At 43.1% G+C, this 18,606-nt stretch overlaps 3 protein-coding genes across 3 annotated transcripts in view; 1 reads left to right on the top strand and 2 right to left on the bottom strand.

The window, feature by feature from the left end:
• Positions 1-18,606, bottom strand: part of LOC131420905 (peroxisomal succinyl-coenzyme A thioesterase-like) — a 202,085-nt gene that overhangs the window by 162,270 nt on the left and 21,209 nt on the right. The gene's annotated exons all lie outside the window — the stretch shown is intronic.
• HEATR4 (HEAT repeat containing 4) overlaps positions 11-18,606 on the top strand; it is a 53,591-nt gene continuing 34,995 nt past the window's right edge. The window contains exons 1-5 of the mRNA XM_058567303.1: positions 11-676; positions 11,771-12,720; positions 13,910-14,100; positions 15,138-15,278; positions 18,227-18,430. Coding sequence (XP_058423286.1) covers positions 635-676; positions 11,771-12,720; positions 13,910-14,100; positions 15,138-15,278; positions 18,227-18,430 — 1,528 coding nt within the window. The 5' untranslated portion in view covers positions 11-634. The remainder of the gene's footprint in view (positions 677-11,770; positions 12,721-13,909; positions 14,101-15,137; positions 15,279-18,226; positions 18,431-18,606) is intronic.
• Positions 1,706-18,606, bottom strand: part of RIOX1 (ribosomal oxygenase 1) — a 34,014-nt gene continuing 17,113 nt past the window's right edge. Inside the window, exons 3-6 of the transcript XR_009223709.1 lie at positions 15,516-15,596; positions 12,058-12,622; positions 8,217-8,261; positions 1,706-2,498 (exon numbers count right to left, since the gene is read on the bottom strand). The gene's annotated coding sequence lies outside the window, so the exon portion shown is untranslated. The remainder of the gene's footprint in view (positions 2,499-8,216; positions 8,262-12,057; positions 12,623-15,515; positions 15,597-18,606) is intronic.

Raw genomic sequence — 18,606 nt, 5'->3', positions numbered from 1 at the left:
AATGAGATGAGCTTGGCGAGCCAGAGTCCTGCCAATCAGTGGCCTACATTTTTAAAAGGAAGAGCGGAAACAGACACGGACGAACTTGCTTCAGGTTTCCTCTAATGAAAAGCCTCCACTTTATGTCGGGAAAGAATTTCCTAGTTCTGCCTCTCAGAAGCTTTCTGGCCCGTGCAAAGAGGGGTTGAGCAGAGTTGGCTCTGAACCTGGCACCTAGCAAAGTCTCCAGTCACCAAACTCAATGGCTAACAGGAGTGCAGGACTGGAATTGAGTTTTATCACTTTGTTGAGTAACTCACACCCATTAATAATTATAGTTCCAAATGTCCTCATGTCCTGCTGGTCATTAATCATGCAACACCCTGTAGCTCTAATTACTTTTGTACTGGTTCTGTGGGATACTTCACAGTATATTTTGTGCACAAGAGCCTCAGAAACTAAAGAAGATAAATAATACCTAATTCTTAATTCTTTCACAAGAACGTTTTGAAAAAATTAAGGCCCAGAGAGAGGATCTGATTTACCGAAGATCACACAGCTAGAAAGTGCTATATTGGGCTTTATACCTTTGCAGTCGGATTCCAGAGCCTGTCCTCTGAACCATTATGCTTTGTTTCTCACAGGATGATGTCCTATGTTGGAGAAGATTTGGAAAACAGACACTCGTATACTGTTGGTGGGTAAATAAACTGGTATGACTGTTTCAGAGCAATCTGGTTAAAAATGTTTAAAGATGCATTCTCTTTGACTCACAATTCCACTTTTAGGAATTTCTCCTAAGTAAATATTCATGAATGTGTGAAAATATTTAGCTACAAGGATGCTTATCATATCATTGTTTTAACAGAGGAAATGTTAGAAACGAGCAATATAAATTTTGTTTAATCGTGATGCAGTGATAACAGAAGAGATGTAGCCATTAAAAATGATATAGCAGAAAAATATGAGAAAATTTTCATGACATCTTTAAGCAGGTAGAGAATAGTATGTATAACTTTTAAGAAAATATATTAATACACTAAATAAAAAAAAAAAAAAGACTAGTCAAAAACTACCCCAAAATGTTGTTTCTTAGGCTTTGGGGTATTACGGGTAGTTTTAATTTTCTTCTTTGTCCAGAATTTCTATCAGAAAAAAAGTATAGCTTTTATAATTAAACAGGTTGTTTTAAAAAAAATTGTGGTACTAGACAAACATAAAATTTAGCATTTTCACCATGTTTAAGTTTATAGTTAAGTACATTCACACTGTCATGCAACCATCACCACTATCTCCAGAACTTTTCCATCACCCAAACTGAATCTTTGTACCCACTAAACAATAATACCCCATTTCTCCCTCCTCCCACCACTGGAAATCACTATTCCTCTGTCTCTATGAATTTGACTATTCTAGTTACCTCATATAACTGGAATCATACACTATTTGTCCTTTTGTGTCTGGCTTATTTCACTTAGCATGATATCTTCCAGGTTCATCCATATATGTAGCATATATCATAATTTCATTCCTTTTTAAGGCTGAGTAATATTCTATTGTATGTATATACCACATTTTGTTTATCCATTCATCCAAAGATGGACATTTGGGTTGTTTCCACCTTTTGACTATTGTGAATATGCCTGCAAATATCTGTAGGAGCCCCTGCTTTCAATTCTTTTGGGTATATACCCAGAAGTGGAATTGCTGGATCACGTGGGTATTGACCTAAAACAAATAAGCAGCCAGTTATTTTATCAGCAGAATGGGTTTATTCGAGAACTGCAAACAATTGCAATTCGGGACATGTGGCTAGGGAGAACTACACGCAAGTCCAGAGAAACAAAGGAGAGAAACATTCTTTTATGAAGTTGGGAGGGCCTGTTGTAAACGAAGAGTCCATTGGAAGTGTAGTGCTTTTCATTGACTGAGTTATGGCAGTCTCTCATTGGCTGAGCTGTTGCTGGGGAATTTCTTCCTTCTGCTGGGGTAGTATCACTTCCTGTCCGACATGCAAGGTACATCTCTTCCTGTTGGAGTCTATGTTGTGTGTTGAGTTGCACGTGGGTGAGAGTTCTCTCTTCTTGCCTCCTGATTCCATTTTAAACGAGGTTTCTGTTATTAATTTTCACATTTTCCCCTTTTAAGATCTTTCTCTGAAAGCATGGCTGATCAAGAGTCAGGTTTTTCCAGATTCAGCAGCCTTTTGCCCCTTGATGCCAGGAATGACCTTTCATGGGTGTCGTGTCCCATGTCAGAGGGAAAATGAACAGATGGAAACCTACTAAGGTCACATGTGTGTAACAGGAGCGGTAGGAGGGAGACCTCTCAGGCATTTCCTATCTAAGTTTGTATCCTTCTACTAGTCCTGGTTTGGATATCTTGGGAAGCTGTCTCATCAGATGTCATGTGCTTCAATTCCAGGAAATCTTTACCTTCAGGTTACCAGATAGTGTGCAGGTCCAATCAGGATTTGGTGCTTTCTTTAGATGTGTCACGTGAGTCCAAGAGTCTATCCCCTGGAGTTTGGAAACACAAGGGTTAGTTAGCAGTACCTGATAAGAGGCCTTTCCAGAGAGGTTGAAGAGAGTCTTTCTGGAGGTGTCTTTTCCAATAGACAAACTCTCCAAGTTGCAAGGTGTGATGCTTAAGGTCTTTGTCTCCCTGGAGCACACTGTGAAAAGACTGCTGTACTAGAATATAGTTATTTTTGATAGAAGCAATTAGGCCTTTACAATATTGAAGTATATCGCCTTTTATCAGCTGCAGATCAAAAGCAGCAGGAGCTAGATGCTTTGGGCATCCTGTGACTATCTCAAAGAGTAAGAGCTTATGAGTTCCAAAGGGGGTGGATCTGAGATTTAGGACCAATGGCAATGCTTTTGGCCAAGGTATTTGGAGGGTCTCTACAAATTTTGCCAATTGAGTCTTAATAATGCCTTTGGTGCATTCTACTAAACCAGAGGATTGAAGGTGGTAAGTTCAGTGCAAGTGTTGTGAAACCAACCAAACAGCAGACTTGTCAGAGCACCTGACCAGTAAAATGGGCTCGTCAATCACCATGAAGTTTCAGAGGGGTTCCCCAGGCAGGGATAATTTTTTCTAAAAGGACTTTAGCCATAGAAGAGGCAGTAGCCTATCTAAAAGGGAAGGCTTCGGGGGGCCGGCCTGGTGGCACAAGTGGTTAAGTGCACGCGCTCTGCTGCAGCAGCCCAGGGTTCGCCGGTTTGGATCCCGGGTGTGCACCAACACACCGCTTGTCAAGCCATGCTGTAACGGTGTCCCATATAAAGTGGAGGAAGATGGGCACGGATGTTAGCCCAGGGCCAGTCTTCCTCAGCAAAAAGAGGAGGATTGGCATGGATGTTAGCTCAGGGCCGATCTTCCTCACAAAAAAATAAAAATAAATAAAGTGTACAATAAATAAATAAATAAATAAAAGGGAAGGCTTCAGGGGCCAGCCCAGTGGCATAGTGATTAAGTTAGCACCCTCGGCTTCAGCGGCCTAGGGTTCATATCCCAGGCGCGGACCTACACACCACTCATTAGCCATGCTGTGACAGCGTCCCATATACAAAATAGAGGAAGACTGGCACAGATGTTAGCTCAGGGACAATCTTCCTCAAGCAAAGAGGAAGATTAGCAACAGATGTTAGCTCAGGGCCAATCTTCCTCACCAATAAACAAATAAATAAAAGGGAAGGCTTCAGTCCAGTGAGAAAACATACAGACCACGACTAAAACATATTTATATCCATGAGACAGATGAGACAGGAGCAACTGTATGAAATTCATTTGACAAACCTCAAATGGCCCATTAGGTAATTTAAAATGTCCAGGAGCAGTGCAAACAGGCTTCCCTGGATTGTATTTTGGACAGGTGGGACATGTGAGGTAGGTGCTTTTTGCAGCCTTATTTATATTTCCTCACCAATATTGATTCATGAATGTTTATCATTTTGTCAGTGGACAGGTGGTTTAATGCATGTACAGTGGTTAGGAGTGGGAATTTTAGAGTCTCTGGTAGGACCGAGTTGTTATTTGGTCCAAACCAGAGCTTTCTCTTTTTATCAAACCTAGCATTGTTGAATTTCTAACCTTATTTTTCCTTTTCTGAGGCCAATTGTTGGGCTTCCTTTGCCAGTTTTTCTAAGTTATCATTTGGGGAAATATCCCTTTGGACCATGACAGAGGTTTGGCTGCTGTTGGGTCCTTTAAGAGCAGCATTCCTTGCAGAAGTGTCAGCCAGGTGATTCTCTTTAGCTTCCAGAGAGTCAAGTTTAGAATGCCCCAGTATCTTACTAATAGCTAAAGCAGCAGGTGAAAGTATAGCATCTAATAATTCCTGAACATAAGGGCCGTTTTTAATTTTCTCTTCTGGAAGTAAGGAAGCCACACTGCTTCCACAACATCCCAAAATCATGAGCCACTCCAAAAGTTTACCTATTGTCAATATAAATGATGGCAGTTTTTCCTTTAACTAGGGTGCAGGCCTGTGTGAGTATGTATAACTCGGCTTGTTAGGCTATAATAGCCAAAGGCAAAGGTCCCACTTCAATTACATCAAAGGGTGTTGATATTGCATATCCAGCACAATATTTGCCATTGTCACCTTTTTTTTTTTGTGAGGAAGATCAGCCCTGTGCTAACATCTGCCAATCCTCCTCATTTTTTGCTGAGGAAGACTGGCCCTGGGCTAACATCCGTGCCCATCTTCCTCCACTTTATATGGGACGCCGCCACAGCATGGCTTGCCAAGTGATGCATCAGTGCGCACCCAGGATCCGAACCGGTTAACCCCGGGCCGCTGCAGCGGAGCACACACACTTAACTACTTGCGCCACCAGGCCAGCCCCAGCCGTCGTCACCTTTTAAATAAGAACTATCAGTGAACCATGAAAAGTTGGTGTTACTCAAATAAGTTTTCTGCAGATCATCATGAGGAGTCAGGAGGTGATCTGTCAGTGTTCAGCAGTCATGCGAGATTTCATCAGTAACGGAGGGGAGAAGAGTAGCAGGGTCAAGGTTATTACAACGTGAAAGAGTTATGTGAGGAGCAGTTAGCAACAGAATTTCATAGGAAGTGAGGCGGCTGACTGAAAAATGTTGAGTGTGATGAGAATTCAGGAGGGCTTCTACTGCATGAGCCAGAAAGATGGTTAAAGAGGATCTTACAAGTATTTCTTCGGTGGCCTTAACCAAAAGGGCCCTTGCAGTAATGGCTCTAAGGCAAAGTGGATATCCCTGTGCCACAGGGTCTAGGTGGCTATAATACCCTATGGGTGGATGGTGGTCCTCACATTTTTGGGTGAGTATCCCAAAGGCATTCCTTTTCTTTTCACATACAAAAAGGAAAAAGGGAAGCTGATAATTGGGATGCCCAAGGGCAGGTGGGTTCATTAAACTCTCCTTTAAGGCTTTAAAGGCTATGTCATCTTGTTCTTCCCATAAAATTGGGTCACGGTGGTTGTTCTTCAGTAAAACACACAGGGGTTTGGCCAAAAGAGAGAAATTTGGAATCCAATTTCAACAATAACCAGCTAGCCCAAGAAAACCTTGCAGTTGATGCTTAGTTTCGGGTTTTGGGAAATTTAGGATACCATGAGGCCTATCTGGATCTAGGCATAGCCCTTGTTCTGATATCAGATGCCCTAAAAACTAAACCTGGGTTTGAACAAACTGCAATTTCTCCTTGGCGACCTTTGAGTCCTTTTAAGGCTAAAAGCTTTAGCATGGATGCTGTCTTCCTATGAGGAGGCTTGGGAAGGAGAGCAAAGAAGCAAATTGTCCACATGTTGCAATGAAGTAGGGCCCTTAGGAAACTTGATGTCATCCAGATCAACCTTCAGGATTTGTGAAAAATAAGAAGGACTCTCAGTAGAGAGTCTTCTTCTCTCAGTAGAAGGATTACTGTTCAGGTGAATGTTTTCCTTGCCAAGTGAAGGCAAAGGTATTGGCTAGCTTCATCAACTGGAATAGCAAAGAATGCACTGCCTAAAACAATTACAGTAAAGAATTTGCTTTCAGTTGGGACGGATGTTAGCAGCGTATGAGGGTTAGCAACAACAGGGTGTTAAGGGATAACAATGTTGTTTGTTGCTCAGAGGTCCTGGACAAACCTCCACCCTCGGCCCTTGGGTTTTCTCACAGGTAAAACAGGAGTATTACAGGGACTAGAGCAAGAGATAATGAGGCTATAAGCCTTGTAGTCCTCTATTATGGGCTTTATACCTTGAAAGGCTTCTTTACTTATAGGGTATTGATTAATTCTGGGTAGAGGTTTCGAGAGATTTATTTGAATCTTGATGGGAGGTGCGCTGTGAATTTCACCAATATCACTTGGAGATTTTGCCCATAAGGAGGGTGGTAGCTGATTCAATGGGGACAAGTGATCAGTGTCTCCAGAATCAGCTCTAGTACCGTCAGAGATGAGCAAATAAAAGATGTTAAAAGGTCATTTAATTCACTTGGTTGGCAATTTTGACTGTTACTATCAAATTCCAGAATTATTTCCCCATTTTGGGAGAATGAGATCCCAGCATGATACTTTTCTAAGTCTCAACCTAATAAATGAATGGGGACAGAGGGGCTAACTAGAAAAGGGTGGGTATCTCTCAAAGGGCGTAATCAAAAGGGAATAGGTTCAGAGACAGGAAGCTTTTGAGGTTTATTAGAGATCTCCACTATTTGAACTGTTTCAGTACTCCAAGGCAGGGGCTGCTTTATAGTAATGGGGCTGAGCACTGAGAGTATGGCTCTGGTGTCAGTAAGTACAGAGACAGATTCATTCCCAATCTGGAGAGTTGTTTCTCTGAGCCAATTAAGAGGGAGGATTGGGGGGCCGGCCCGGTGGTGTAGCGGTTAAGTTTGCACGCTCTGCTGCAGCAGCCCGCGGTTTGCAGGCCCGGATCCCGGATGCAAACTGACGCAGCACTTGTCAAGCCAGGCTGAGGCGGCGTCCCATATAAAGTAGAGGAAGATGGGCACAGATGTTAGCCCAAGGCCAATCTTCCTCAGCAAAAAGAGAAGGATTAGCAACCGATGTTAGCTCAGGGATAATCTTCCTCACAAAAAAAAGAGAGGGAGGATTGGGAAGAGCCCCTGTAGTTCCTTGGAGCCCCATCATTGGGAATTAGGAAGACGTTGGAAAAGAGATTGTTACAAACTTAAGTATTAAGTACTTCAGGCGCCTTCAGCCTTCTAACCAGTGGTAATTCTGTTTAATTTTTTGAGGAGCCTTAACCAGGGTTTTAATATTCAATTTTTTAAGTCCTCATTCTTCTCATCTCAGAGAACATGCCCTTTCACCCTTTTGTGAGGGTCTCAGGGTCTGAGCACAGCTTGAGCCCAGGCATTAAAGTCAGTGCTCAGGTTGGTCAGCAAGAGATGGTGACTACCTGAGTAGCATGGCCCCAGGTCAACTAGACAGACAGAACTTTACACCCAGAAATTTTCCCTGCTGCCAGGACAAGTTAGTTCTTTTCACAAGGGGACTCCTGAACACCAGTCTTCTGTGGGCCTGGAGTTTTACTATTAGAAATACAAGACTTGAAGAGTCCTCTTGTAAAAATAGAGTTATTGGCTAATAATGCAGCCAGGATTAGGGGAGCAGGAGAGATGGAACTGAACTGTGTAAAAGGAGATGAAAGGGGAATGGAAACCAAAGACAGACTCATTCTGCTTTACCATTTGTTCTATGAGCCTGGTCATCTGAAGCATGCCAGAGCTGGGTGTTTATGTGTTCCCTGCTTTGCCTCTTTCTCAGCAGGACATAGGAACCCCTGTGGGGGAAAAAATATTGAGCTGCATAGACCTAGAGGTCTATTTTTCAAAGGATGACCAAGAAATCCATTTTTCCACCAATCAGTAAACACAGTGCAATTTCCCAAAGCTCAGTTTACAAAGAAGGAAATTTAATAAATAGCTCAAGATATTCCCGATTGAACCCATAGGTTCTGTGAGTAGACTCATGGAATTCTAAAGAGGTGGTTGCCTGGTAACCAATGTAAACAGCTTTGGAACCTAAGAAACTAAGGCAAGTTTAAAATGCAGAACCTTGCTTCCCGTTGAAGACAGTGTTGTGGGAGGCTATTTCGAAGGTAATTTCAAAACACTGCTGCTTTTCCAGTATCTGAAAGGAGCTTACTAGCATCAGCTGAATGATGAGAGGCAGCCTGAAGTAGTTGAAAATATTTGGGTTAGGTGTCCAAAGGGTTGATACTGCTTCAGGTACTAACCAGTATGATGATCTTAGTCATGTCTCTGGGCCTCAATTTTGATATCTGTAAGATAAAAGAGTTGGAACAGATCATCTTTATGGCAGTTTCCAGAGTAATCTCAGGAGACAGCAGTATATCAGTGTGAGTGCAAGGCAAAGAATGGGAATTAGAAAGTGGAGGGGGAAAAATGAAGGGAAGTTTCTGATGAGAAAGAGGCAGCAGAGAGAGGGGATTTGAATCAAGCCAGGTTAAGAGGCTATCTTCCCTGATCTCGCTCTCTCCACTAACCAAGTTTCCTTCATACATCCCACAGATACCTCTTGGGGCTGTGGTTTCTCTAAAGGTAATGTGTATAAAACCTCTGAGAGCTTGTTAAAATGCAGATTTGCAGCCTACTGAATCAATACTCTGGGGTGTGGAATACAAGAATCTGTATTTTAACATACTCCTTAGGTGATCTTGATGCAGAAGGTCCTTTAACCATATCTAACAAACACCGTCCCAGAAGCTGACTGTCCCCTCTTGGGCCCTACCTCAGAACTTCTGAATCTGTGGGGGGAGGTGAGAGTGTATTACTTTTTAAAAGCTCTCAGAAGATACTGTGCTAAGGTTTATTGCTTTTTAGCCTTTCCTTTGTGGCAGTTTCTACTGCTTTAATAACAGAAGGAAAAAAGCAAGATATTACTCCTTTTAGCATGTATTATTCAGCCCACTTCAACTACTTCTGCAAAATAAAGGTACCAGACTAGGGAGTGAGGATAGGGGACTGGGAAGGTGATTAGAAGAGTGGAACTAAATTTGGAACCTCTGGGTTATCACCCATTTTGAGTCTGGATTCTTATATCAGGTTTTAACTGGAGGCATGTGGCCTACCCCTTCCAATCTCACTCTTGCCTATCTAGCCAGGTTCCCAGAAGTGCAAAGATCATGCCGGTGGTTGCTGCTAACCAGAAGGCAGGGCCTGGGCTGCAGTTATGCCAGGTCTGAATAACTGTAGGATGTAATTTATTCAATTTGTTATGCTATCAGTGCACAAAAGCACCTGAGACCCACCATTCTGCTTTTGGTTCTTAAGGGCTGTTTGTTGGGAGAGGACCCTGCCTCAATGCTGGTCCAGGTAACATTTAAGTTTGGATAACATGGAGGCTCCAAACTCCATTCGTAAGTCTTTTCTTCCTTCTCTATATACCTTCTCTTTTAATTGCCTAGGGTCCCAATATTCCTCAACTGTTCCCTAAGTGCCCAGTGCATCTAACTGTGGGACCGTAGAGACTTGCCTTCTAAGGACAATAGTTGATGCTCTAAATCAGTAATAACAATTTCTCGCAGTAATGTAATACCTTGCAGCTTACAAAGAGTTTTCATACATGTTCCCTAATTTTGAGCTTCATATCAATACCAAATTAGAACAGGTATCAGACTCTATTTTCAGATTGGCAAACTGAGGCAAACCAGGGATATTAAATCATTTTCCCAAAGTAACATGGCTGGGAAGTGCAGAACCTGGCCTTACACTTGTCTTCTGACTCTAAGTCCATGCAGCACAAGCCTGTTTTGACCAAACCTTACAATATTTTGTCCTGTCCCCATTCCTTTTCAAAACATATCTATCATGTGTTTCCTTCCTTTTCAACAAGCCATCATATTAGATGATAATAACTATTCCTTGAGAATTTATAATAACTGATAATGATAATATGGTATTCTTTCTGGGATGTTGGAATTGTAACCAAAGATTCTGTATGTCACAGGCTATAAAGGGCATATATCTGGGGACACCCAAAATCATTCCACATATACCAGTAGTCATCTTGGGGAGAAACAAGTCTTCACCCTGTTTTTCAAGTGTTTAGGATCAAAATGCCCTCTGCCTTAAGAACAAAATATTGCCACATGGATATGGTAAGAATAAAATATTCTATTAGGCAATACACAAGGCAGGAGAACACAAACATAGTTTTCATCTAACAGTTCATTTTCAGCCAGTGAGAGTAGGCACTGTTCCAGGAAAAATATCACCTTGTGGCCATATTGACTTCATGGTTGTGAAGAGATGGAACAATGAAATTTAGTCTTCTGTGCACAAAGTCCTGGAGGGATATCATATTAATCATGTGTGACTTAATTTGAGTGAGGTTATCAGTTCTGGCCTAGTGATATCTAGATAAAAGCTGGCCCTTAACAAAAAGAAACACATCAAGAGGTCAGATTTAATACACGGAAGACAGTGGAATAAATCGAGCCCTACAGAGAAGGGACTGTGTTGGGTGTTATGAAGGAAAGAGAAATGAGTCACACCTGGACTAAGGGCAGGACAGGCAGGAGTTGGCACTAAGCACAAGAGGACACAGAATAATGGTCTCGCCTTCATGCTTGTGCACCTGGGAATGGCAAGGCCAACACAGTGAGTGGTAGGAGTGGAGCCTGAGCCAAGGCCAGAGCGGCACAGAGGCTAAGTGTCCCGGAGTTGGAATCTGGCAACTGGGTTTGAAGCCTGACTCCTCTACTTATGGCCTATCTGATCTGAAGTAATTTTTCTACTGCTCTGAGCCTCAGCTTCTTCCCTTAGGAAATAAAGACCATAATATCTTCCCTACGAAAAGCCCTTGGCAAAGTAGTCCATAATTGTCATTTATCATTATTAGGCCAAGGAAGTGCTTCAGAAGGAAAATTTTTTAAAAAGCACTAAATCTAGGCATTTGTACTCTACAGTGTTTTCCATGCTGGCTAAAACCTGGAAACAGCTTGCCCAATAATTAAGGAAGAGCTAAGGTGCTTTACCTACTTGATAAAATATTCTGCAGCTGTTAAAACATTTTAACAATGAAGACTTATGTAGCAATACGGAGAAATACTGGGTGATTCTTGAGAACGGCAGAGACAGGAGACATGGTCCTTGGGCAGTGCAGTTAGAGAACCAAATATTTAACAATGTGAGGTGTCACAGGATTAAAAGTTAAAATAACTGGTATGGACTAGGAGTGATTTATAAATTTGTGTATGACATGAAGGCCCAGACAGGTCAAGAAAGAGTTAGGGATCAGGCAGGAATTAAGCTGGGCCGAGAAGAATGGATACAATTTGCGTCAAGTATGGAAGAAAGGCTATTTCATGTAGAGGGCACAGAAGGAAGCTCCACTCTGTGGAAGGAGGAATACTCGGAGAAGAGCTAGGAGAGTCGACAGGTTATATGTCAGGACAAGGTCATAACTAGGGTCACACTCATGCAGAACCCTGAATATTAGACTGAGTTGTCTGAACTTTATGCTATAAGCCTTTTGAACAGAGCAAAATCAACATTTGAGGAAAAACTAGAAGATGCGATACTGTTGAAAAGCAGTAATCTCTCATAAGGAGACGGGCTGAGCTTTCAGGACAAGTGTGAGAATTGGAAGCAAGGGTCTGATACAAAGAATATTTAGAATGTTGCACCATTTCTTTCTTTTATCCTTCCAATTCACATAGCTTCCCCCACCCCACCTTCTTCCACATTCTTTTCTTTCTGGACTGCAATGGACTACCAATTTTTGCTTACCTACAGCTCTCACCAGTTCCTCCCATTCCCTTAACAGGTGTCTGGTCACGCCTCCAGACCCTGCCCTGGACCAGGCAGTGTGGAAGGAAGCATTTGCTGGGAAACAATGACCAGGACCCAAAAGGGAAAGACCTTTATCTCGCACCGTTTCCATCAGTCACTTCCCCCACGGCTGGGATGGGGCATGATTTTCTCCTACTTAAAACCAAGAAACAAGGAGGAGTGTGCCTCCATCTCTGGTGTGCCTCCAGTCTTCCACTTCAGCCCTCAGCGCTGTGCACACCTCAAGAACCAATATTTGAAAGAGGCCGCTACAAACCTTACCTTCTCTCAGGAGGTGGTGTGGCAGCGAGGCCTGCCCAGCATTTCTTACAGCCAGTACAGCTTTGACCACCTCTATAACATACACAACATCCTCCAGCCTCCCCAGATCAGGAAGGCCCGACCTGACAAACCCATTGGCTTCAAGTTCTTAGATTCTTCAGGTCCCTCGGCAAGAGTCACCTCCCAAGCTATGAAGACAGAAACCTCTGCCAATCTTAAGAAGCTGAAGAAAGCAGAGCCGGCGAGTGCAGTCCCGGAAACATCTTGCCCTCTCATTCTTCATCCCTGCCAGGATCCAGACGTGCTAGGTCTGTCACTTTCTCCAGATGTGAACCTGGAGGAGAGGGAAGCCTGGCTTCTGCCGCCTGAGAAGGAGGCTAGAGCCTGGGAGGCCATCATGCTGGAAAAACTGAACAAGCGCACTGCCCGATGGATCCAGAACAAGCGTCCTCTCAGGCCTGGGGTGTCCCCCAACAAGTGGCAGAGCTTCCTGCGCCAGCAACGTGACTGGAGTCACATCCGGGATGAGCTCACTTCCGCCAGCGACCTGCAGCTCTTGAAACAGCTGGAGGAGGAAGAGACAGCAGAATTTGAGAGTCGAAGTGTCATCCTGCCCACCCAGGAAGAAAAGAAGCCAGAGCGGCTGCTTCCTGTTTACTATAGGTAGACAGGCTGGGACCTCAGGCCTGCCTTTGGGAATCAAAGACTCCTGGGTGGGCACTCACTCCTTATTTCAGAATGCACTTTCCCATCAACCTCTTGTGCTTTCCACCCTCAGTCTGCTCTCTAAGATCTCTATAAAATAAGGTGTCTCAACCTCGGCACAACTGACATCCTGGGTTGGGTAATTCTTTGTTGTAGGGGGCTGCTGTGTGCATTGCAGGATGTTTAGCAGCATCCCACTGGATGCCAGTGCACTCTCCAGTTGTCACAACCAAAGATGTCTCCAGACATTGACACATGTCCCCTTGAGGGAAAAAATCACTCCCAGTTGAGAACCACTGCCTTTAAAGGGATTGGTTCTCAGCCTTTCCCAGCAGACTGAGCTATTCTGCTGATCCAGTTACTATCCAGGTGCTCCCAGAAATGTACCCATGGCCAGAGTAAGAAAGGCAGAGACCTCATGGCTCTGAGGTTTGGTCCTGCCTCACTTTAAATAAGGAGCCAGCATGTCGCTGACTCAAAAACTGACTAGCAGCAGGACAGAGAACTAAACAACGTGAGAGAAGAGGATTACTGTGCATTTCTCAGATTGCTTCCTTCTCATTTATAGCTAGGGGGAACACTGGAGCTATTATAATATCCCTCATTCCCAAAAGTGAACTAAAAATAAGTGGAAATCCATTTATTCATTTATTGGACAAATATAAATTACATTCCCACTACTTTCCAGGTACTCTGTGAAGTGCTGGGAATACAACATAAATGAGACAGACATGGACCTCTCCTTTAAGGAGCTTACAGGGGATGTAAATAACCACACACAAAATAGATATAGTGAGGTAATGTAGGAGGCGGCTTCCCTTCCCCAAGTCTCTGCAACCTCTAAAGGCACCAATGTTAAAAAAGGGTAACACTGGGAGCATGGCCACTCTATCCTGCCATCCAGTGACTGTGGGAGTGGCTCCACTAGTGGAGGGAAAAGGTGGCTGCAGACAGGCCCTTCTGGCAACTCCATATTCAACTGGCACATTGGGGGCAAGGCCAATAGTTAAACAGAGGTGTTCTTTAGATGCTCGTGGGTGTATGAGCTGAGCTTAAAGAGGAAAGGAGTGAGCTATGGATCTGATGGAAAGGGGGAAGTCCGTCTCCTACATTCCCCCCCTTTTCTCCCTCTCTCACTCTTGCCAAGATTGCCCAATTACTTGCCACAAGTGCAGACAGCTGAAACCATGCCTGGCAATAATAAGACCACTGAGGACATCAATGGAAAGAGGAGCATCTGCCAGCCCCAAAACCAGAGCTACTTCCGACAAGGGAATTTCCAAGCTGGAAAGTTTGCTTACTCCACAGACAACACCTTTGAACAAGAGATTTACTTTGGTAATAGAGCTGTGGTGGGGGCTGAGGTGGACATGGAGCAGGGAGTGGAAGGTAGCTGGGGGATGAAACATTTGTGGGTATGGATGAGAGGCCCTGGAAGACCCCAGTGTTCATGGTAACATCCCCTGGTTACCAGCACAGGAGTTGATTGTTTTTGTTTGGGTGGAGGGGGCACCGTTGGGCAGGTATCTGTTGGGGAGGAAACTGTTCTCTTTCTTCCCCCTTTCTCTATCCCTCTGTCTTACTAAGGAGGCAGTGGAGGGTGGGACTGTCAAGTAAGCAAGATTTGGCTTTGGGAACAATTTACCTCTTCTTTGTACACCCTTCTCCCTTTTCTCACTTTGAGATATTCCCCCATTGCAGTGCTATGCTGGAAAAAAATCACAGGCTTTGGAGTCAGGCTGATCTGAGTTTAAATCCTGGTTTAACCCCTTCCTACTAACCTTCAGCAAATTATATAATCCCTCTGAGCGTTATGTACCTTATTTGTAAAACAATATTAACAAAAATGCACTTCAAGAGTAGACGACAAAGCATCTATAATTCTTGCCCGATGCCCAATAAATGTCCTCTACCTTCCCCTTCCATTTTGCCATCCTTTAGAAGCCTGGGCTTCCAGGATACACAATGTAGGTCTGCATGTTCCAAGTTATTTATTCTTCCCTACCCCCATCTTGTTCCTAAACTGCTGTCAACTGAAAATCTTCAAGTGTTTCACGAAATTATTCAGACGAAGGAATTTATGACTGATAAGAGATGAATTAGGTACCCCTTCGTTAGTATCTAGCTTTTCATGGGGACAATGCCTAGAAGTTAGACAGGTTCTGCCTTGGCTTCCAGGCCTCAATGAGGCCACCAGCACATTATTTCCAAGTGACAATCACCTTCAAGGGATGCCCCCATAGCATGGTAGTTATGAATCCTAAGGGCTTAGAGTAGAGCAAAAGGTAATTGGGTCTGATCCTGGTGACTGAAAACCCAGGAAAAAAGGAAGGAGGGAGGTTCTGGGGACTCAATATTTCTTTATCTGTTCACAGATAAAATCCAGGTCATCCACCAGATTGGTGCAAAGAGAGACCAAATTTTCCTGGAAAACCTCAACCGGTACAACAAGCAGCTATCTAAGGTCTTCCCTGAAACCCCAGAAAGGTGGACTTCCCAGCCAGTTCCTGAAGCACGTAAGCAGGAAGCTGATAATGGGGGTCAAGATGGAAGTGTGGCTATTTCTTTAAGGCCCCTGTTTCATAGGCTGGGGTACCACCAGCATCTAGGGGAGTCCCTTCCTACCAACTAAAAATCATCTTATAAAATTATAAAATACTAACTATAACCAGGAAAAGCCTTTGTGGAGCATCCATTCAGTTGAAATCAGATAAAGCTTAGGTGTAACCAAGTGGTTTAGGACCAGTAATTACCAATAATGCAGATCCCATCTTAATGCTTCCAGAGAAGTACATCAAACCCCTGATTCAACACTCTGTACATCATTTTTCATTCTGTAAGACAGATAAAGGAGATAATCAAGAAATGAGCTTATGAAACAAAAAGTGCCCATCTCTCCAAGAGACTATGTCTCCATTTCCCATGACTCTTTTCTTTGCGGTGTCATTATTCAGATGGGCCCCCTGGTATGCAGAAACATACCAGCAGCAGACCCATTCTTTTTCCTACCAGCCCCAAACCTCTGTCTCTAGTGCTGCCTGGCTAGGCAATAGCCACTAGAGTAGAGGAAGGCTAATGATGGCAGCTATGGGCAGCTTCCCCAAAACTCACACCGCCTCATTCTTTGTTGAGGACCACCTTTATAAAACAGTGGAGAAAGCACTCCAGCAAAGCCTTGGGTTGGGTCTTGGCAAGTCACCTTCTGGGGCTTCCATTGCTTCATTAAAACTGAGACACTAATCATTCCTACAGCAAGGCACTTTGTAATACTTACTGATACACGTGATTTTGTAAATATGTTTTATAAACCATTAAGTGCCGTACAAACTCAAGGCATTATTATTAGTTTACTATCTTCCCCACAAGGCAACTCAATTCTGCACGTCCTCTCCTCTGAGAATAGGCAAATCCAGAGAGACAGAATGTTGATCATTGGTTTCCGGGGGGAGAGAGGAATAGGTATGTGGTTTCTTTTGGAGGTGTTAAAAATATTCTAAAATTAGATAGTGGTGATAGTTGTACAATTCTGTGAATATACTAAAAACCAGTGAATTGTATATACTTTAAAAGGATGAATTTTATGGTATGTGATTTCTACCTCAATAAAGCTGTTATTTAAAAAAAGAAAAATACTCTAAGGATCCTACTGCATCCCAGTGGTGCTGGATACCTGCCCTCTTTTTCTCCAGAACACAGAACATTTAATGAACTGATGCTAGAGGATTTTTCACAAATTTCTTTTTAAAATAATATTTGAAATTGATCTGAGGGAAGTAAAGTCAGAATAGTAATATATACATATCTTCTTATAACCATTTTATTCATCCTCTCATCTCAGGAAATATTAGTTAGAAAGAACCTGGAAAAAATAGGAAAATTCCTGGGGTTAGATGTGGGTAGATTTTTTTTCCTCTCCATTTTGATTGAATTGAAAAACTTAGAGAGTGATTTAAAATGACAAAAATTCTCAACATACAAAGTGTACTTATTACTAAATAGCCTTTAATTTCATGCTATAAAACTCGCTAGTGTGCCCAGAATATCATTACAGCACCTATATACCAAGCACGGGTTTTATGGTACAAACCACAAAGGCACCATTTGTTTCTGCCAACAAAGTGTGCTGACCTTTTGTCCCACAGAAAATCAAAGGGCTGTTTCTTTGCGTGCTCCCTTTAGATGACTCTGGACGTGGAAGGTGGCTAGTGGATGTGTTTCTACCTCCCTAGAACTCCAAAGACTGGAAGTAAAATAAATGTTGGCAGTTGTGCATGATTATTCCCAGAGGTTAAATATCAGATTCAAGACTTTTTCTCCACATCCATTTTAACACGCAGAGCAGGGGGATACGGGAAGAGGGGGGTTAGTTCAGCTACTTCTCACTTCCTTGGGAGGGATTTCAAGCAGGCTGAAAGGAGAGAGGTGAGGGAGTGTCACGCGGCAACGTGTCTGCTCACTGGGAGCTGACCTGTCTGGAGGTGGCTCTACCACTCCTGGCTGCACACATCCTACCCTGCAAAGGAAGGAAGCCTCAGCAGGGTGACTGGGTTCCCCCAGCATGACCAAGCCGGGTGAGGACCATTTAGGGGGTTTGCTTTGTATAGGCATCTGAGGTAAAGTGCCTTGAAGTCTCATGGGACTCTTTTTACATTAGAAGAAAGAAATGGTATTGCCCTCCATGCTCAAAGGAAAGAGTTAAGAACAAATCTAAACGTGCTGGAATTAGAACGAAATCTTGGAAGAAACAGAAACAGTTGATAGCAACAGATTAGAACATGAGACTGATAAGCAATGTGGCAAATAATGGATTTAGTAATCTGGAAATGTTTTTATCTGTTTTGCCTTCTTCTCCACACAACTACTCTTCTGAGAAAGAGGCTTTCTGAATCTGACACCAGGGAGAACATTAAGTCTAGAAAACATAAGAACTATCTTTATATAACAACCATATATAACTATATTTATATATTTTCTTCTGTTCTCAAATTTCCAGCTGTTACTTCTCATAATTAAGAAAAATTCATAGATGATAAAATCTTTAAAATTTAGCATCTTGTAGCACCATTCCATCTCCCAAATTAAAAACATTAAAAAGAAAACTTAATAAATTAGGAATTAATGGCCAATTACACTCTAAATTGCAGTATATCGAATACTGAATTTTATGAGCAAACCTTGTTACATATAAACATATTTATGTTCCTAAAGATTTATTAAACTTATAAAAAGGTATGTATATATCTCAATTTTTCTCCCCATCATCATGGCTTTATCATGTCTGTTGTCAGGATTTTTCATAACTCCCGATGGGACTTGTACTCAGTTCCCTATATAATCATGGGAAAGTTCGCTCTTGAGATTTTGTTTTGCCTTGGTGTTTGTCAGGAATAGGAATGTGGTGCTAGCTGGGAACACAGGGCCTAGGGCAGTGGGGTGCAATACCTCATACTGTCACACTGCACAGCTTGTAGGCCTGTGAAAGGAGCCCGGCGCTGGACTGCTCTGCCCACCCCAGCCAAGGATCTGCTGCTGCAGGTGGGTGAGGAGGACGTGTCCACTAAGACCAGGAGACTGAAGAAGCAGGAAAAATCACTGCAAGAGGATGTGACTTGGGAACTGGTGGTCCTGCGGAGGATGCTGCAGGAATGGAAGGCTGCCTGGGCTCTAAGTGAGTGAGGGGGTGGGGTGGGGAGTTTGTGAGGGAGGAGGTTCTCACCTTGGACTAGTGTTTCTCAGTCTTTGAAAACCATCCCTATCCTGTGAAACATAAAAATCTGGGGCAGAGTAAGGCCTAGCAAGGACTGTTGAAAGCTACAAGATTGGAGGATTCAAGGGCTGCTGGCT

Source organism: Diceros bicornis, chromosome 24 (genome assembly GCF_020826845.1).
Source record: "Diceros bicornis minor isolate mBicDic1 chromosome 24, mDicBic1.mat.cur, whole genome shotgun sequence".
Taxonomy (NCBI): Eukaryota; Metazoa; Chordata; class Mammalia; order Perissodactyla; family Rhinocerotidae; genus Diceros; species Diceros bicornis.
This window is presented reverse-complemented; position numbering and strand designations above follow the sequence as displayed.